A 20261-nucleotide genomic window follows, 5' to 3' on the forward strand; every position below is an offset into this window, starting at 1 on the left:
ATCTTTCCCTCGATTTGACGAGGAATTTCATTTATTTGTCGATGCCAGTAATTTGGCGGTTGGTGCCGTTCTGAATCACAAAGTAAATGGTGATTTTGTCCCTGTGGCTTTCGCTAGTAAGGCACTCTTGGAACATGAACGTAAATTTTCTTCTTATGAATTGGAGTGTCACGCAATTCATTTTGGAATTCAAAAATTCAGTGTTTACTTACAAGTAAAACCATTTCACTTGTACACTGATAATGGTGCCTTGACATGGCTTTTCTCTCATCCTAAGCAGTTGGGCAAATTAGGGAGGATGGTTCTTAAATTATCCTCTTATAAATTCACTGTGCATCATGTTCGAGGATCATCTAATTCTGTCGCAGATTGTCTTTCTCGCATTGAGCCATCCTCATCTACAAATAGTCATTTAGATGTGGAATCAAACACTCATAAGGAGTCAGCTGTTCCTTATTCTTGTGTGTTACATAAATTGCCTTTGTCATTTGTCGACATTCGAAAACACCAAGAAACTGATCTCGTTCTAAAGGATATTTTCAATCAGATTAATAATAATTCCTTGAACGACAAAAACTATTTTCTGAAGGGACAGCTATTATGTTATGGGAATTCTAAAATTAAGCGAGGAAGAGCTGTTTTGCCTACGGTCTTGAGGCCTATGATTTTTCAATATTTTCACTGCTCTAGTATGTCTGCTCACTTGGGCATGGCTAAAACTTATGATAAGATTAGCAGACACTTTTGGTGGAAGGACATGAAAAAAGAGGTTTATGACATGGTCAGAAAATGCCATCTGTGTCAAACTTGTAAACCCAGAAATGCTCCACCTCCTGGCATGCTATCGTCGCACAATCCTTCTGATGTTTGGGAAAGACTTTATATTGACTTTGTGGGTCCTTTACCTCTGACTAAAGGTGGACACCAATATGTACTTTCTCTTATTGATGGATTTTCTAAGTTTTGTTTTCTTGAGCCAGTTCGCAAGGCTACGGCCGGTTCGGTTGTTTCAATACTCACTCAAAGAGTGTTTCCAAAATTCGGTTTTCCAAATTATTTGGTTTCTGATAATGCACAAGTTTTCAAATCTCATGCCATTAAGGAGATGTGTTTGCAACTGGGGGTTAAGCAAATTTTTGTTTCTCCATACTATCCCTGTTCTAATCAGGTAGAGAGATTGCATAGAAATCTAAAATCTGCACTTGCTATTTTGTGCAATAATGCTCACCATATGTGGGACACTATGCTGGCTGACTTAAATTTTGCCCTGAACACTGCCTCTCATGAGAGCAGTGGATATTCTCCTGCCAAAATAATTTTCGGCAGAGAACTTAAGCATCCTTTAATTAATCAGTGGGACATTCCAAAATCTTTATTCGAGAATGATCTCAGCGATAATGACAGACAAGCATGTCTGAATCATGTTATTGCTAATTTAAAAAAGGCCAGAAACAGGTATAAAGAATCCTATAATAAATCTCACTCCCAAATCACTTTCTGTGTGGGAGATCTTGTTCTCTGCAAAAACCATCCTGTCAGTTCTAAAGGTGAACAGAAAATGGCAAAACTGGAACCTCTGTGGAATGGACCTTTCGTCCTTAAAAAGTATCTCTCTCCTGTAACAGTTATTCTGGAAGTTTCTCTTGGGAAAGAGAAAATTTGTCATGTTTCTCATTTAAAGGCATATCATGGTGGCATTGCTAATTCCAGTAATTAAAAGGAGAGAAATATCATTGATTTTTTTTTAATTTTTTTTTATTTTTTTCAATGAATGCTAATGTTTGCTCTCTCAAATACTATTTGATGCTTGATTTCGGTGTTGTATTTCTATTGATTCCTAATAATATTGTTTTGATTAATGAATAATAAGTCTATTTCTATGCTTGTAATTGAAATTGTTCTGAAATATTGTATTGTACTTGCTTATTCTCATCTGCTTAATTCACTCATGTAATTTAGTGTTGGTCTACTGTGATTGTGAGATGGGGTAAGGTGGAGGAATTATGGGTGCTTGGAGGGAGAGGACGGGAGATTAACTTGGGGGGAAATCCCCGAGATGGCTCGTTTCCAGATAAGCTGTGGAGGTGGCCCCAGTTATTAAGATTCAATTGTGTTTTGTGTCACCTTTCCTCCACCAAGACTTTATGGACATTCTCACAATTCTGGACAGTGATAAGTGTCGTGATTTTGCAGTGTTCAATATTCTATCGATGGCTGAGTGATTGAATTGATCAGCTGATCTTAAGACTGCCTACTGTGTTTTAGTGTGGCTTTTGGCGTTGAGTTGCGACCTTCATCGCCCGACAAGTATGAACTTTCATCTTGTCGCAACCAGCATGTAGCTCTCATTTCTATTGTTAATTGAAGAGTGAAATTTAGAGTGATTTCTTTTGTTGATGCAATATGCAGTTCTCATTTTGTTAGCATTGCCTATGATTCTTTTTTGACTTGTTTAATTAATACTGAGAGATATATATATACATGCTCAGTACTTGTTCAATAGCTGACATGAATACCATATGCCTTGTAAATATTAATAATTATTGGAAAATCGAGGAATTTAGTGCAATCTATTGTCATTTACGTAATCTTGTTGAATTTTGGAGGATTCTTTATTGATAATTAATTATGGACTGATAATATTTACAAACATGGAGGGTTTAAATGGGAGAAATACTAATGCCAATGTATATTAATTAAGTGAGACACATATTATGCTGAATATTTTTGCTGGTATTTTGATAACTAATAATTATTTAGTGAATAACCGTATTTTTGAATAAACTTGTACTTAATGATTATATAATATGGGGTATATATTTTGTTGGTCGACCCTAACTTTCTCTTGGGTTGCAATATGAATTTTGGGTAGAAGTTAAAACCCATTTTTGTCAATCGTTGATTTTTGATAAGGTGGTTGAACCCAACTAATGGGACAACCCAGGGTTCTGATGAACCCAACTGCTTCACCAACCCAATCTTGCCCATTTACTAAGTGGTTGGTTATTGTATTGCTTTACTTGGTTTTAAAAAAACCACAAAATATCTCTGATGAGAAAAGGAACATTTGAGTTTGGTAAAGATATCCTGGTGTTATACCAATAAAAATCTTCCCAGTTCCTTCTGGTCGCTGATGATAATTATTTGTAATTTTGATTCACTGTACACCGAAACAAGCATCACATTATGACATATTGATTATTAATTTCATTTTCTTGCTATGTAATACTAAATAATCTACTCTATATCAATTCAGCAATATTTCTTGTCTCACTCTTGTAATTATGTCATGTTACTCACTTAAGAATTCTGTTGAATTCCAAACATCACTTCTGAGGTTATTATTTACAGAGTGATAAAAATGTATGTTCTTGTCAAAACTATTTTTGAGTGATATTTCTTGAATACTATTGTCTCAATCAATAAACTTTTTATATTCAGTTCAATTCTAACCACTGAATAATGGTTTTTGTGAAATTCATGGGGGTTAAACAGTGGGGGTTCATCCAGTGAAAACCAGTGGACCTGTGATGCCTCGATAAGTTTTCTAGGCATTAATCAGTTCTTGGTGGACGTGTCTTGGTCCCCAAGTTCAAGCAATTTTTGTGGTCATTTTCCCACAGAGGATGTGGCATTTTTTAGTGTCCCCCCCCCCCAAAATTTCTGGTACCCCCCCCCCCAGAAATTCCTCGAACTTCCTCGAACTTCCTCCGAACTTATCCGCAGAACTTCTCCCGCCAAGAACTTTTCGCGCTAAGGTTTTTTCGCGCAAAGGATTTTTTGCGCAAAGGGGCCCTGTAGCAAAGTGCCCTGTCTCGCAAAATCCTGTCTCTGAAAAATCCTGTCTCTGAAAACCCTGCCTCTGGAAACTCAGCCTCTGGAAACAGCCTCTGAAACAGCCTCCGAAACAGCCTCCGAACCAGCCCCGAACCAGCCTACCTGCAATGCAAGACTTATATAGGACTACTGCGGAGAAATACTTCTCCTTGGCAAGCAAGGGGAAATCGGTGCTAAGGCCTTAGTATTGCACTTGGAGTGAGAAGTTTTACCATTGTCCTATCACAAACTCTCTCTCCCTCCAACACCTCACCCCAGTATCTCCTTCCCCTCCATGTGTTCCAATGAACGATTCCTCTGATGTCTCAAACCCAGAAGTTGAGGGGAAAATTCTGGGTGCTGGCTGTTGTCTCAAAACCAGGGAATGGTGTTTTGTGGAGCGGCCGTTTCTGCAGGGGCAGTGACGCATCAGTGGGCGGTTGTTGAATTCGCCTGGCTACCCCTCCACTCCCTGGAAGAAGCCCTCCCCTCAAATGCTGTCTCGCCTTGCATAGGCAAGCCCTTTTTTTCTGGTCGAGACCTGCTGGGAGTCACATGTCTTGTGAGCCATGAGATTTTTAGAGCAATTTTCTGCTGGTAATGTTTCCTTGGGATCATGAATTTACTATCATTGTTTTCTGTAATACTTCTGATTTGTTTGCATACTCTACTTTGAATAGATATCGTACGGTAATAACTCGTAAATTGTTTTTGGCTACCTTTTTCTTGTGAGCTGTTTTTCTTGTTTGTGGAGTCTTACCCTGATCCAGCATGTGACCGACGGTTGGAGTATTTCCCTTGTCTGGACTTACGTGAAAAATCAACCAGATTTTACGACGTAACGTTACAGAACGATCGTCCTAACGATAGTTGGCCGAACTAGCCGTGTGAATGCATGTCCTGACAATAGTTGACGTAGTTCCGAACGTTGCCACTGTACGATGGTTTGGCGCTGGGACACCGGAAACGGAAGCGACAAGAGAAAGACGAAAAGCTCGTGAAGCTCTATTTTTTTCATGAATTTGTCCTAGGAAGGAAGAATATGGGCGGAAGAAAAATATTCGGTAAATACACGTTGAAAACAGCAATATCTTGTCCATGCATACCTCAACAGCTTTGCTAACCGTCAATTTCCCGTTCACTTTAGATGTCAGCACTAGAGGGCAGCACAGGTTTTAACAATCGTCGTGTGAATGCACGATACCTCCGACAATGGCTGGAACAATCGTAATGTGAATGAGGCACTAGCGGCAAGGGTGTCCATTAAACGGCCAATACACGGACGTGCGCCGCACGTGTTCTGACCGCCGTGCAATGCACGGCACGACACTCAGAAAACGCGTCTACTAACGTTCGTGCTGCTCAGTCCTTGTGTCGTGCCGTGGAGTGACAATGTCAATCAGCAAACAAAAGTTGTTGGCAGCTTTACTAGTTGAGGGTGGGAGTGATAGTGAACCTCGGAAAGGAAAACGGAAGGTTTGGTATAAACTGTATGTTTGAGTACCTACTCCTATGATGTTATCAACCACAAACAGCGATTACTTCAGTACGCCTCAGTATAGTTGGGCAATAAATGTACTGAAATAAATGTATTAAGACCTGTTTACACGATACATTAACACGTAAAAGTTAATGTCTGTTTGCATGAATGATTTTTGTGGGCCGGAGCGGAACACTTACGAATCCATGAACCAAATTAGCACAGGTTCTATTTTCTGTGCATGCATTCCTACAAGTTGGGTGATTACACAGTGCATTTTGGCGTTCATTCTCGCGTTCATGCGTTTAGACATTAACCCGTACGTGTTAATGTACCGTGTAAACAGGCCTTTAGAGTCAGTAATGATTCCAGAAAAACTACACAGTCACAAACAACTCTCAAATACGCAGTCACAACTGGCCTATCACCATAATCAGTCTTGCACTCTGCCTCACAGCTGTCCAAACACGTGACTGATAGCCCGTCATGCAACGCTCGTCGAGCAGAAATTTTCTAACTATTCCAGATTTCAGACCTACCGTACGGCGCGCGGTACATGAGGATTTTTCATCCAGCAAACTGCCTCCCTCTAATTTCATGTGAGACTGTTCATTAAGCGTATTTTCAGTGTGCATACGTTAATCTATGCTTTATTGCGTTGGATTTATTACAAAAAACATTTTGTTTAATTATTTTTATGAAAGATTAGTCAAGACTTATATTTTAGATTACTGAGATCGTAGTATAGAATCTCAGTGAAAATAGGAACAATAAAATATTTAAATGAGAACTAATGAATTTGGTAAAAGTCTATTTATTCTACTTCAGTCCTCAGGGATTCATGTGGGCAATGTCTAAAGAGTGACTGCATGAACCAACATGTCCATGTGATTTTCAATAACTGTTTCTTGCGGAAACTGTTGTTGCACTGTTTCTTGCAATGAATACAGTTTCTTCTCCTGACCTTCCTTATTATTACAACAATGTAGTGTTTATGATTTTGGAGTATAGGTCATGATTTAAATTAAATACACTTTTTGCCAACGTTTCTGAGATTTATTCTCCTTCCTCAGGGCTCTATGATAGAAAATTTTCGTTACCCCCTCTTTCTCCCACGTGAGATTGGGTGAGAATCGGCCAGACACCCTCTCCCCCTTATCAACTCACGTAATTAATGAATGCACCCAAGTGCAAGACTAAAATTTACGCCAGGTGCACATTCGAAGTGAAAATCCGCCACAAGGTACATTTTGCAACGGCACGATATAGATTAGTAAAAATATTTTAACGGCAACTGTTAAACAAAAAACAACAAATTAAAATACATGAAAATCTGAGTAATGGTAAAAAAAAGAAATTTTTGGTCGCATTATCTCGGATTTAGTTCGTGACGTCCGATTCATTCAATTTTCATTTCTTAATTTGTATTTTCATTAGCTCTATACTTCCATCAAGCTTACGCCAATCACTCAAGCATAGTCCGTACTTCAGCGACTTCAGCGACAGAATTTTTCACTTACTCAACAAGTATCAAGAAGTTAAAATTCAAGCCAGTAACCATCATCATTTACATTCAATGAACAAAAAAGAGTCCCGTGACCAACGAATTAGCTGGCAATAACTTTGCCTTACCGATCGGAAATGACTGGGAGTTTTATATATAAACAGGAATCTTACTCAGGATTGTACATACGCATGGATTACTTACTAATGTTGAATAACAAGTCAATGTTTTTTTAAACATCGACTACCATTTCTGAAAAAAGGCAATTAAGAGATAAAGTTGAACAACATTTAGTCAGCACTGCAATGAATCAAACGATATTGTTCAATATTGCGGCACACGTTTCAGAAAACATAGGAGTTTAAGTACACGCTAAAAACAAGCGGACACAAATGTGTCAATTCCAAGGAAAATCAACATCCGCTGATTTCTCAACAGTGCGCAAAACATGTGTAGCATCTATACAAAAAAGATGCGAGGATGTTTATCCATTTGCAGAAAAAAATCGAAAAATACGGAAACTCATCAACAAATTTAAACGGAGGTTGTGGATAACCCAAGGATGGAGAGATAAGAAAACAGTATAAAATCGGGAAGGCCTAAGAGCAATTACACATTCTTCGATCTTCAACTGATCGAGTGGAAAGGCTCTCTCCATTGAACATGGCGATGACCACAATCCATTTCACTCTAGCCGTGCTGCTACTTTACACGGGGGTCAGCCAGTCACACCAAGGTAAGCTGCGATATGTACTCCAATTTCTTAGTACTGAGGGTACTTCATCCGTTAAACGCGTTCTATATTGGGCATTATTCGAATCACCTTGACTTATCCCCTCACCAAACTTGAACCCCCATTTTATATTTACAATTAGACATATTCGCTCTCAGCCTATCTATAAATCCCATTTTCTTCCTCTTCCTTCCCAGCTTAGCTTAGCATTCTTCCCTCTAACACGGTCCTTACATTCTCTTTCCCGTTTAACCAATCGCTCCATTAAAATCTCCAAACTACGGTCGTATTCATAGTTTCCTTATGCCTCGTTCAGATTACGATTGTTCCAGCAATCGTTGCAACTACCGTGCATTCACACAACGATGGTTAAAACCTGTGCTGCCCTCTAGTGCTGATATCTAAGCTGAACGAGAAATTGACGGTTAGCAAAGCTGTTGAGGTATGCAGGGTCAAGATATTACTTTGTTCCGTGTGTATTTAACGAATATTTTTTCTTCCGCCCATGTTCTTCCTTGCTTGGACGAATTCATGAAAAAAATAGAGCGATGGGAGCTTCACGAACTTTTCGTCTTTCTTCTTCCGGTCTCCCAGCGCCTAACCATCGTGAAGTGGCAACGTTCGGAACTACGGTAACTATTGTCAGGACATGCATTCATACTGCTAGTTCGGCCAACTATCGTTAGGACGATCGCTCGGACTATCGTAATCTGAACGAGGCATTAGTAAACTCCTAACGCCGAAAAGTCGTTCTAAGTAGTAGCATACTATCACAATGGTAATCATAGATCGTTACTAAGGGCTACTATGCGTGGTATACACCCATATTAGTGGCTGGCTCCTGCCTTGATTAAGGGAGCACCTCAAGTATAGCGGGCCGTTGTGGACGATGGAACTTCGGTTATATGAGCACTCATTTCCGTTGTTTGTGGCCCTAAATTTGTTGCCACTAAGGCATTTGTATTTATACAAAGTGCTTAAATTGTTTTTTGCCAGAAGTGGAAATATGCCGAGTGTAAGTGACAAATATAAATATAATTTAAGGAATGAGTCATTTATAGTTGCAAATAGACCTAAGTTAACTGTATATAAACGCTGTTTTATTTACATGGGGCCAAAATTATTTCATCTACTGCCCGCTAGAATTTAAAAAAATAAAACCACAAATGTCATGTTGAGACTTGCTAAAGACTGGCTCTTCTCGCAAGAAAAAGTTGAAAATTTATTTTGATGTTATTTACATAAAACTTAATGTATCATGTACTGCATTATTATGTTATTGGCATACATTTTTGTTAATTGATGGTGGCTCAATTCTAGTCCATGACCTTCGAGAACACCTAAAGCTCCTTCTCTTTTTTCAACAAATGTGGAGTAATAAATTATTATTATCAATTATTATTATTATTATTAATTATTATTATTAATATTCGTATACATTCATGGGTGTTTTACGCATGTACACCAAAGGGGAACATGAGAAGTCTTTTCTTCAAGTAAGGCAGGCAAAGTATGTAGTGCAACTGTTGATATTAATTGAAAGTTTTGGATAGCTGCAAGAAAATTACGACGTGCGGTGAACTTTCATTGTGCCTCTAGAGTAATTGAACACAATTTGTGCCTTTAGTGAACTCCTAGATGAATTGGTTGCATATAGAAGATGAAGTAGATAGTAACGCGATAAGTGAAGTGATTAATGTGTGTAGAAACTTCGACAAAATTATTTATTACTTTCATACAGTCCGTAATAATCTAACGAATGCATTTCGATCAAAGGTAACAAACCGATACGAAGGGGATATGTTTCACGAGTTTTCTTCACCCTGTACATATAAGATATTCGATCCTTACGACATGACTATTCTTCGGGGATTCAAAACGATTTCTAATTTGTAATTCAGAGGTATCTGTGAGTGATAGGCAATGAGGTAGCCATGAATTTCGTTTGGGGGAAGCCAAAATAGTGGGAAACTTTTTGAAACTAGTTACTAAAAAGAGGGTTTTAAACTAATTTTAACATTTTTCATAATCAAACCAACTTTATTTGTCAAAGAAACCTATAGTAAATTCATTTTTTTTCAATATTTTGTTTTCTTTTATGAAGAAAAGTAAAGTGAGAAGTATATTTTTATATTTCGGGGGGGTCCAGACCCCCCGGGCCTCCCCCTAGCTACGCCCCTGGTAAAAGGTGCACGTTAGGAGTGATTTTCACTGTTCTATGAAGTCGGTCTCATTTTCTAATGACATACGCGTCATTTCTTTCAGATAATGAAGACGCTACCTCTAAAACTCTTGGAGATAATGAGAAACTCCCTCAAACCAACGTCCTATCGACTGCAGGTAAGGATTTAATAGTGCCAAAAATCTCAAACCAAATTCCAGTCTTCGATCACTCAAAAAGCATCGGCGAATTCTGGGGGAGGGGTCATAAGGATCATGACCTCCCCCTCAAATTTTATCAAAAAATTTAATTTTTATCGGTCTGACAATTTTTGTATTCTCGTGAAGGAGTGAAGGGAGCTTTTAATAAACATGCATGACCACAATTCCCGAACGTGAGAGAAGTTTGAGTAGCATTAATCGTAGAGCTTATTGTATTTTAATAATGTTGCACGAGAGAATGTCCCTCCCTACCATTCCATTACCATACGTATTCCATTAACCCCCCCAAACTTGATACTGAATCCACCCCTGTTGGAAGCCTCGTTCTTTATCTTTGGCGTAAGTGATATTAAACGGGTTTCAAAACTGATAGAGAAAGTCATAGCAAATATTGAATAGGGTGGTTTCCTATTATTTTTTTTAAGTATACCGGGACTAGCCACGGTGATAACTTTACGGGAGTCACCCGCAATGCACAATTGTGCGAAAAATCCACAGGGAAAAAATCCCGGTCAAGGCGAATGATTTTTTCCCTGTGGATTTTTCGCACTATTATTTTTTTATTGCCTAAATCGAAAGATTACTACTCCTGGAGTACGTATTTCACGCTTTTAGATTTTTAAATGACGATATCTATTTTTCGCGATTAAATGAAAAGTGAAAATTTTCAAGCGCGCGAAAACGCGACGCGCAAGTATGAATGCCGGGCAATCTCTCCGAGCGACGTATTTCTGGTTCCCGCTGCCGCCCTGTGAGGTGACCTTGAGGCGAAGCTGGGCGCTGATACGATGCAGGCTGCTAGCGGGTAGCTGAGTACCCTGCTAACTGTTAGCGCTAGGCTTAAATAAGGATTATTAATACCTTATCAAACAAAGAAAACTTTCCGACCTTAGCCAGTTTTAATAAGTGATTATTAAGACATGTTTCCCTGAGCTCTACGCCTCATACATGCATTGGTAACCTCAGACGATATATAACTCCTATCTTCTCGTATAGAAACTAGGTCCCTGTGACGTCACGTGGAGTGGCATCGCTTGGGCGCCAATCTGGCCCTTTTCAAATGAGGATAAAAACGGACCATCGCCATTTGTCTAAACCGGTAGTTCTGAAACGAAACAATTTGTATAATACGAATACATTAATGGTGGGTAACGAATCGCAATCAATGCCTTTCGTTTTCTTTGATGAAGGAAACTACCCTATTGTAATTGGGTCTTTCACAAATATTTGTTTATTTTCGATTGCGATAGAATTTTAATAAATTAAGGGACCGGTATTTTTCGTTTTTCAATACGCCATATAATTCTCACATTATTCACGGTGAAAATCGACGGCCTTAATCCTTTCGCAGATGAGTCGATGACGTCATAATCCCATCCCGAGCAGATCACCGTTTCACAGCTACTCCTAAACCCCTTCCATCGGCTTCACGTGGTTTGCTTTGCTGGCCCTCTTGTGAGTGATTCCACTCCCAATGAAAATTCCTTTCTCAATAAGTAAATGAATCAGGACTCAAATGACGTCATCAACTCCCAAAAAAATTGGGATGCAACTTTCGCGTTTTCTCATCCTAAGTTAACGAGAGAATGGCTGCATGAAGATGATTATTTTTCGTTGTAAAGGCCTGTTTACACGGTACGATGTAATGACAAAATGTATGAAAGCGAGAATGAACACGAAACTACCACCCAACTTGTGAGAATGCATTTACAGAAAATAGAACATTTTCTAATTTGGTTCACGTATTCTTAAATGTTCTGTTCCGGTAAACAAAAATCGTCCGTACAAACACATATAACCGAAGATAACTAGTGACGGGAGAAACAAGAAAGAAATTATCAGCAGAATAGCCCAGGCGAAGAGAGCATTCCACCAAAAGAGAGACATGCTTACAGCGGGAAACTTAAATATGGAAGTAAAGAAACAATTTATAAGAACCTACATCTGGAGTATGCTCCTATACGGAAGTGAGGCATGGACAATGACCGCAGCGGAGAAAGCAAGGATAGAGGCCTTTGAAATGTGGTGCTACAGAAGAATGATGAAAATCAAATGGATCGACCGAGTTAGTAACGAGGAAGTCCTAAGAAGGGTAGGAGAGAAGAGAAGCCTCATGAAAACCTTAATAAGAAGACGGAACAACCATATAGGCCACATCTTGAGACATAATGGCCTGATGAAGACAATCGTCGAAGGACAAGTGGAAGGCAAGAATGGAAAAGGAAGACCTCGAACAAAATATATGGAACAAGCAAAGAGAGATGTGAAAGAGAAGAAATACGTAGGTGCGAAAAGATTAGCTGATAGGAGAACAGAGTGGAGAGCTGCGTCAAACCAATCCTAGGATTGTTGACCAGTGATGTTGATGATGACAAACACATATCAACTCGTACGTGTTTACGTATCATGTAAAAAGGGCCTCACTCGTCTTTCCTTATCGTCTACCTTATCCCTTAGCCCTGTCACAAATAGGGTCCATTAAAATTGACATGAATTTCAGGGTATTTTAACCTCCCGTTCATGGACGAACCCAGGATCACAACTAGGGGGGATGCCGTGTTCGTTCGGGTTGTAACATTTTAGCATAGAAAAGGTTAATTAAAACCGAAATTTTAAGAAAACTGTGAGAGCGCTTTCAAAGTTTATAAAATTATTTGCTTGAAAAAATATAGATTTTTATTTTAGCTACTAGTCTAATACTGGTATCATTTTCATCAAAAGAATATTTACAAGAATTGCCATGAGAAAAAATTCCCCTGGACCGGGAATCGAACCACGGAACTTTGGCTTTCCGGGCCAATGTGCAGCCAATGCGGAGAGCCAAATGTCCGTGGTTCTATTCCCGGTCCAGGGGAATTTTTTCTCATGGCAATTCTCGTGTATTTCACCGCCGTTCACGCGGCAGGATTAGAAATATTACACAAAAAGAATATTTGTTCAAAAGTTTCCTTTTGAACTAATTTTAAATCAACTTCTGAGGAGGGGCAGCTGCCGCTGGGTACGCCCATACTCCCAATGTGCATAATTGTCCATAATTATGGACAAGAACCATAAAATTTGCTTCGCAAAAAATTAACTTATCTTTTTGGCAAAGTGCTCATGACACCATAATTATGTTTAAATAGCAGAAAGAATAATTTTCATAAACGTAGAGAAAAAATATCCTACAGAAAAGGATAAATTAATTGCGGTTTCATGTGAAAATACAAGACCCCATTTGCCGTTGCATCATTTATGTAAAAGAACTTGTAAAAACCGTGAGGATAGCAACACTATCCTGTGTATCGGTGGCCAGTAGAATTCTTCGTTGAAATCGATGAACTTCTTCGTGACATGTGTTTTTCTTTCATTCCAGCCCCGCCGCAGATAACGCTTTTCGACAAATTCCCTAACGTGGAGGATCTTCTTCCGTTCCTCGAAAAGGACGGTGACGAGTTCACCAATCGCGCGCGTTCTCCACGCTCAGGGAGATCCGCCGGAAATCAGGAGGAAAATAATCCTAGACAATCTGTTAACTCTATATTCAGGATTATGTACAAAAAAACATGGTAAGGATTGATAATTATCTCTATCATTTCTGAATCAACATTGTGTAAGTTTCTTTCAACGGTAAACTTTTTAATAACTTTGTTTTGGTGAAAAATTTCTCGGGATTCCATCCGGGTGTGGTATTGGGTTAATTCTCCCAACGTTTCAATGGCTGAGTCCGCCATCGTCTTCAGGGGTTTTACTCTTAATGGTACTTTTTGCGGTACTTTAATGGTAATTTTTAATTATTCAGTATTAATGGTACTTTTTAGTACCATAAAAAGTACCATTAAGAGTAAACCCCTGAAGACGATGGCAGACTCAGCCACTGAAACGTTGGGAGAATTAACGCAATACCACACCCGGTGGGAATCCCGAGAGATTTTTCATCAATCCATACGCCGGGAAAACCTAAAACTTTGTTTTGTTCCATCAATTTTTTAATTTTGACTAGTTTCGACCAGTGGCGGATCTATAGGGGGGTAGAGGGGCTATAGCCCCCCCTTGGGTATCCAATTTACTGTAGATAGAATGGTAATTTCTTTTTCCACCACTGCCTCGAACGATTTGATCGTTGGATTATTCTTCCTCATAGAATACTCCTCCAAGATCGTTAGTATATTAATTGCGTATGCTTGGTTTCGCTGATGGTAGGACCTGCCCGCCTTGTGACGGTGCAGGATTCCTCGTCCTCTCCCTTCCTTCCCCGTCCTTCCCCTAGAGGCGTCGTCAGGCTCTCATCGCGGCGGCGCGGCGCCTCCGTTCCTTGATCCTTCCCGTCCTTCCCCTTCTGGTGGTAGAGGAAAAAAGCTAACGCTTACAGTCCCTGCCCCAGGAGTGTACCCCGCGAGCCCGTCCTAAGGGTTTCGTTCCACCTGCCACTACTGCTGGAATTTTAACCCCCACTTAGGCCCCCCTTCCCTTATCCCTATCCTGGCTCCGCCACTTGTTTCGACGCAGCGTCGTTATCATCAGATTCTATTCTATGTATCTGACGATTACGCCGCTGCGTTGAAACTAGTCCTACCATTATAAAAAATTGGTGGAATTAAACAAACGTTTTTATTATTAGGATTGATAATTCTCAACAACATATCCGGAATATTGACGATAGCGATAATCATCGGATAGTTTAAGTTAGCAAATACTATCCGTGCCAAAAGTATAGACACTCGAGATTGAACTCTAATTAAAACCATACTCATTAGGCTATTTTCATGATATTCGTACGATCAATTTACGTGTAACATTACGCGTTCATGGTTGAAATTTTTTTTTTCTTTTCTTTTTAAATGTAGATATGAGTGCATAAACAAAATAGCTGAATCCAAATTGGCTTTAAAAGTTTCAACGTCTTCCTCCTCGCAAAAACATCAAAATTCCTATTACTAATGAAAGACACTTTGCTTCTCCCACAAGTTTATAAAATTTCTTTTTTTACAACAATTTCGGCTGTTACGCCATTATCAAATACATTATACATGCATTAACAAATACGGCTGTATTTGGTGATGGTGTAACAGCCGAAACCGGTATTAAAATAGAAATTTTTATAAACTTGTGGAAGAAACAAAGTGTCTTTCATTATTAATATGGAGCCCTTTTAATTTAATTCGATTTTATCGAAACTCTTTCTTGAGGAGACAAAAGGAGCTTACTTGTAACTGGGTTAATGCTGGGTCCTACTGCCTCAATGATAAAATGTATTAGCGAGTATGTCTTATTACGTACATGACAGACAGCAAGGGCAGATCCAGGATTTTTCTGGGGGGGCAAAAGGGCCCCACGGGTAAACGGTCTTCTCACATTTGAGATTAAATACAACATACAACATTTACTGTACGAAATATTCTTCTTGTTTTGATATGATAGTACTTACTCAATATTAAATTAAATTATTAAGGTTCCGTCATACACGAAACGAACGAAATATGATATGCCCCCCCCCCCTGCCTACGACAGGCAATCCAGTGGTCTAGGATTGGATGGTTGAAAAGCTTAATTTTTGGTATAAAGGTACATAATCAATAATATCTGCAACCAGCTCTCATTATCTTTAACCTTCTTTACTTTAAGATGCACCCACGGCAGCCAAGGAAGGATAGCTCAAGCGAGACGTTCCCTTCAGAAGGTACAACATCCTCTCTTCCGGTGGATACTACCACATCTATCTTCTTCTATTCGTGAATCAATACTGTTTATAGAATTTTCTGGAAGAATTGTGTTCTCCGCTGATGCTGAAAAAATGAAAGACTTTTCCATGATGGCATTTCAATTTGTGAAATGATCAATATATGGAAATTGTGCTTTTAAATTTGGTTGTCAAAGTATTTTCTCATGTTGTGCAGTGAAATATTTCTATTTAGTGAATCTATCCGGTTAATTAAGAACTTACCCTTATTGAATGGTTTAAAACCGTTCCACGGCCAGAAGACTTTTTCCATAAGTTGAAAAACTTGGAAAATATTAAGGGAAAATTGCTATTAGTTTTTAATCAAAATAGCTTTTATCACGAGAGTTAATTTTCCTACGAGATCCCACTATTTTTTCATTAAGTGTTCACATTCTATTGCATAGGAATAGCTTAAAATATTATTTGACCATTAAAGGATGTGCAAAACGTTATCCAATTGACTTGGGCCTCCATATCTGGTGAAGTTGGCAGTTCGCAGCAGGGGCGCAGCTAGGAATTAAGGCTAGGTTTTAGGGTAACTAATACTTACGGGTGTGGGGGTATTGCATACCCACCAGGGTAAGCAGGAGTTGCGGGGGCCCTCCTCCAGAAAAGTTTTTAAAATAATGACTCAAAATGGCGAGTTTTACGGCTTTCTAAGGGATATTTGACAAATCCTAACACTATTATATAAGTAATACTAATCCAAATAAGTAAGTAAAATGGATTAAACTTAAAAATTTCTCTGAGCTCTGGGGGGGGGAGTTTTACCCCCAAACCTCCCCCCTTCGCTGCTCCACTGGTTTGCAGAACCAAACGAAAGGTGTTTGACCCTAATTAATACTTAGGCCAATGAGGGATCCCCCAAAAAAGATGATAGCAAAGATGTTCGTATGCCGTTACCAAAAATCCCATCCCAGTATTTGTCCAGAAAAACATAGAAATACTAAGCCGATATTCGAGGACGGTACCCATTCAAAACTGTCACGACGGTTATTCGCGGAGCCAAAAAATGATCTTTAATGATAGTACATTTTGAACAACATATGTCCACGAGCTATATAATCATTAATTGAGACATGCTGCGTGATAAAAGAGGTACAGATTCTCAGAGATGCCGACTTACAAAAAATATTGGGGGGCCCAAACCGGGGATCTTGCCTCGTGAAATGTTATAAGTAGCGAGTTATAAGTTTTTTAAGCATTTTAGAAGAGTCATATGATCAACATTATAACCCTGATAACTCGAATCTCGATGTCTGGACACTCCGGTGAAAATCGAAAAGCCTAGACACATTTTTTTCCTCACACCGATAACGAATTTTAGAGGGGGCTCGGGCCCCCTCAGGCCCCGTAGAGTCGGTGCCAATGCAGATTCTACAGCTGTCATGCCTTTGATTCATCAACAGTGTCGAATTTTCTTCCATTTCTTCCTCCCTAGCCACATTTCAGTGACTCGACAAGAAAAAACCACAGACATAAAGTTTCCTACTGATGTACATGAGCTTCGGTAAGCTTTTCCCGAGAAAATATGACAGGGTGAGAAGCCTAGGGATACATGTGATTTTTTATACAGTGAGAGTTAAGTACAGAAATTGATAGAGGAATGATTCAAAAACTTGGTGGCCATGGGATACGAGGGAGTCTCTGTTCTGCGGGGTCGCAGCGAGGGGAGGGTTTTGGGGGATAAGCCCCCCCCCCCCCCAGAGCTCAGATAAATTATTAAATTTAAACCATTTTACTTAATTGGATGAATATAACGCATAGAATAGGGTAAGGATTGATAAAATACTTCTCAGGAAGCAGTAAAACTCACCATTTTGAACCATTTACCTTAATAATTTTCTGGGGGAGGGCACCCATACCTTCCGCTTACCCTGGCGGGTATTACATATCCCCCAGACCTCCCAAGTATTAGTTCGCCCAAAATAACATTGATAACAATGAACACCCTAACGAAGAGATCTTGGCCATTATGGAGGGAGAAGCTGGTGGGGATTTTTCAAGAAGGATGGTGGCGAAGAAGTTCTTATGCAAGGGGGAAAGAAGCCAAGAGGTGCAAGTAATTTTTTTTCTAAACAGAGTTAGTTACAGAAATTTAGCAAAGGAAAAAAAACGAGATCATCTAGATATTTCGTGATGAGTTTGATTTCCCGCTAGATGTAAGCACAAAACAGCATGCCTGCTGTTTTTTGTTGACATCTAGCGGGAATCACTTGTACCCCTTGAATTCTCTCCCCTTCTATAAGAACTTCTTCGCCACCATCCTTCTTGAAAAATCCCCACCAGCTTCTCCCTCCATAATGGCCAAGATCTCTTCGTTAGATTGTCCATTGTTATCATCAGCATCGAAGAATCGGTCACAGAGATGTATCGAGAAAACAATAATAATTTTATAATAATTTACTCCTATATTTTATGATTTACTCCTACATTTGCTCCTACAATTTACTCCCACAATTTATAATAAATAATAATTTACTCCTTCATTTTGGTTTTACAGCTGAATACAAGATAACAAATAGAAGGAGCTATAGGTGATCTCCAAGGTCGTAGGACCAGAATTGAGCCACCATCAAATAACAAAAATGTATGCCAATAAAAGAAAATAATAATGCAGTAAATAATACATGAGGTTTTTAGAGATACAACATCAAAGAAAATTTTCAATTATTTCTTGTGAGAAAAGCCAGTCTTTGGCAAGTCTTAACATTTTATTTGGTGATTTGATTTTTTTTATTTTAGCAGGCAGTGAATGAAATAACTCTGGCCCCATGTTAAGAAAATAACGTTTATATGATGTTAACCTTGGTATGTTTGTTACTACACATGACTCACTACTTAAATTATATTTGTATTTATCACACCCACTCAGCATGTTGCAACTTCTGGCATAAAACAATTTTAGGACTTTGAATAAATACAAATTCCTTAGTGGCAACAATTTTAGGGCCACCAACAACGGAAATGAGTGTTAATAAAAATGTTTGGATAACAATTCTGAACTTTTTATTTTTGGAGTAATAAAACAATTTATTTATTTATTTTAAAATATCCGAATCATTTTTTTGCAAAACGAGTGCACACTTAAAAAACAAAGGAGATTGTAACAAAAAAGGAAATAAGCTGACAACGGATGTCGAAAGAAATATCCAGCACAACAGACCGAAATTGCGATGATATCAAAGAAGACTCAAACATCATTAGGTCATTATGGAAGAAGAGAATACAGATCTGATGGTTTCGCGGCGTTTGCTGGGGTAGTGAAGGCCAATCGGGTGCCGCACCGGGTAATTTCCTCCTTGGCTGCCGACGTTTCAGGGTACGAATCGTAGTCCAATCTTAGAGCTGAATGAGGATGGACTACGCCTCCTTCAGCCCTGAGATTCAGATTACCCGATGGAGCACCCGAACAGCTATCACTACCACGGAAGAAGAGGCCTGGAGTGATTCCCTAAGAAAAATGATAGCATATAAATTCAAATGCCTTCTCGGGCGGAGCTTCCCCAACTCATGTAGTACATCACTGGGAAAATCGCAGCCTGTTTTTTTTTTTCAAGTTGTGTCCCTGAATGGCGGCAATGAATGAGGAAAATTAAATAAAAAAGCCATGAATCGAAGGCTTGACAGCTGTACAATGTGACATATTTTCTCACAACATATATCTAGATACACGATTGAGTCTCGTGATAGAGAGATAAAGGAAATGCATAAAATTCAATTCATACAATTACTTCTAAGATCACTTTTGTGGCCCACTAATAACCACTGTAGCAATTAAATCATACATTTAGGTGACAGTTTGAATGCTCACCCTCTACGACGATCAGATAGACGGTTCTATTTTTTTTTCTTCTCAGTCCCTGGGGAGATTGCCGCGTGAAGGAATACGGGCTTCTTTGCTAAGAATATCTAAGAAAAAGGCTATCTTTTCCGAGGAATAATCATTGACCTCTTCCTCCAAAGTGGCCAAATTCTCTTCTTTCAGGTCTTACGAAGTAGATGCTATTGTCATAAAAAATAAAATCCACTTCAATCAGGAGGAATGAAGCAAACCAAACACGGGCTTTTAGGACAAAATGAATTTCTCATTTCCCAAAGCCTACCGTTTCCACATGGATATATCTCTGTGGGTAACGTAGTATGAATGTAAATGGTACACTTTAACAAATGAACTATAAAATGCATTAAATAATTACTTTCTATCATGCAAAACCTCACAGATTATTATTTCTGTTTAAAATTAATTTTATCGGATACTTTTTAGGAGTATTTGTTAAGAAGAAACTTATCAAGTAATCCCACACATCTGATTATCCAGTGCTATGGAAATTTCAATAATTTAAAAAGGAGTGCGTGGTTTATACTTCAGACTGACACGTCCAAGATAACAACATTCTCAAGTCCTCAGTATGTACACCGCGTCAATTATTGAAATATCAGAGAAAACTGATTGTGAGAGCCTCAACCACTTGAAGAGTAGATAAGAATATTCCTACATTAGAAAATGCTGTGTTGTTTTATAACGTTCACAGTGCTTCATAACTGGCGTGCAATGACCTTTTTCTTCTCTTTAAATACATGAGTCAATCCTTGCGAAAGATTAAAATTCAATTTACAATCTCATACAACATACATACAAACA

The 20261-nt window shown here is 38.9% G+C and overlaps 1 protein-coding gene across 3 annotated transcripts; it reads left to right on the plus strand.

Annotated features, from left to right (window-relative positions):
• The first annotated feature begins 7392 nt into the window (after window positions 1–7392).
• LOC124168466 lies at window positions 7393–19796 on the plus strand. 3 transcript variants are annotated; one of them, XR_006866944.1, is made up of 5 exons: window positions 7393–7536; window positions 9799–9873; window positions 13271–13463; window positions 15520–15574; window positions 19605–19796. XR_006866944.1 is itself a non-coding variant. In XM_046546727.1 (4 exons), coding segments are annotated over exons 1-4 (342 nt in total). In that variant the 5' UTR covers window positions 7393–7463; the 3' UTR covers window positions 15521–16160. The 3 variants fall into 3 exon arrangements, 1 of the variants encoding a protein (XP_046402683.1); XR_006866943.1 differs by lacking the exon at window positions 19605–19796 and adding an exon at window positions 18120–18230; XM_046546727.1 differs by lacking the exon at window positions 19605–19796 and having other exon boundaries at window positions 15520–16160.
• Window positions 19797–20261: the final 465 nt, after the last annotated feature.

This window comes from Ischnura elegans, chromosome 11 (genome assembly GCF_921293095.1).
Source record: "Ischnura elegans chromosome 11, ioIscEleg1.1, whole genome shotgun sequence".
Taxonomy (NCBI): domain Eukaryota; kingdom Metazoa; phylum Arthropoda; class Insecta; order Odonata; family Coenagrionidae; genus Ischnura; species Ischnura elegans.

What these genes read in the sequence shown, in the direction of transcription:
- LOC124168466 (XM_046546727.1), top strand. Translation starts at nt 7,464, where the DNA reads ATGGCGATGACCACAATCCATTTCACTCTAGCCGTGCTGCTACTTTAC. An exon ending in GGTCAGCCAGTCACACCAAG is followed by an intron (nt 7,537 to 9,798) that starts GTAAGCTGCGAT and finishes CATTTCTTTCAG; the next exon opens with ATAATGAAGACGCTACCTCT. An exon ending in CAACGTCCTATCGACTGCAG is followed by an intron (nt 9,874 to 13,270) that starts GTAAGGATTTAA and finishes CTTTCATTCCAG; the next exon opens with CCCCGCCGCAGATAACGCTT.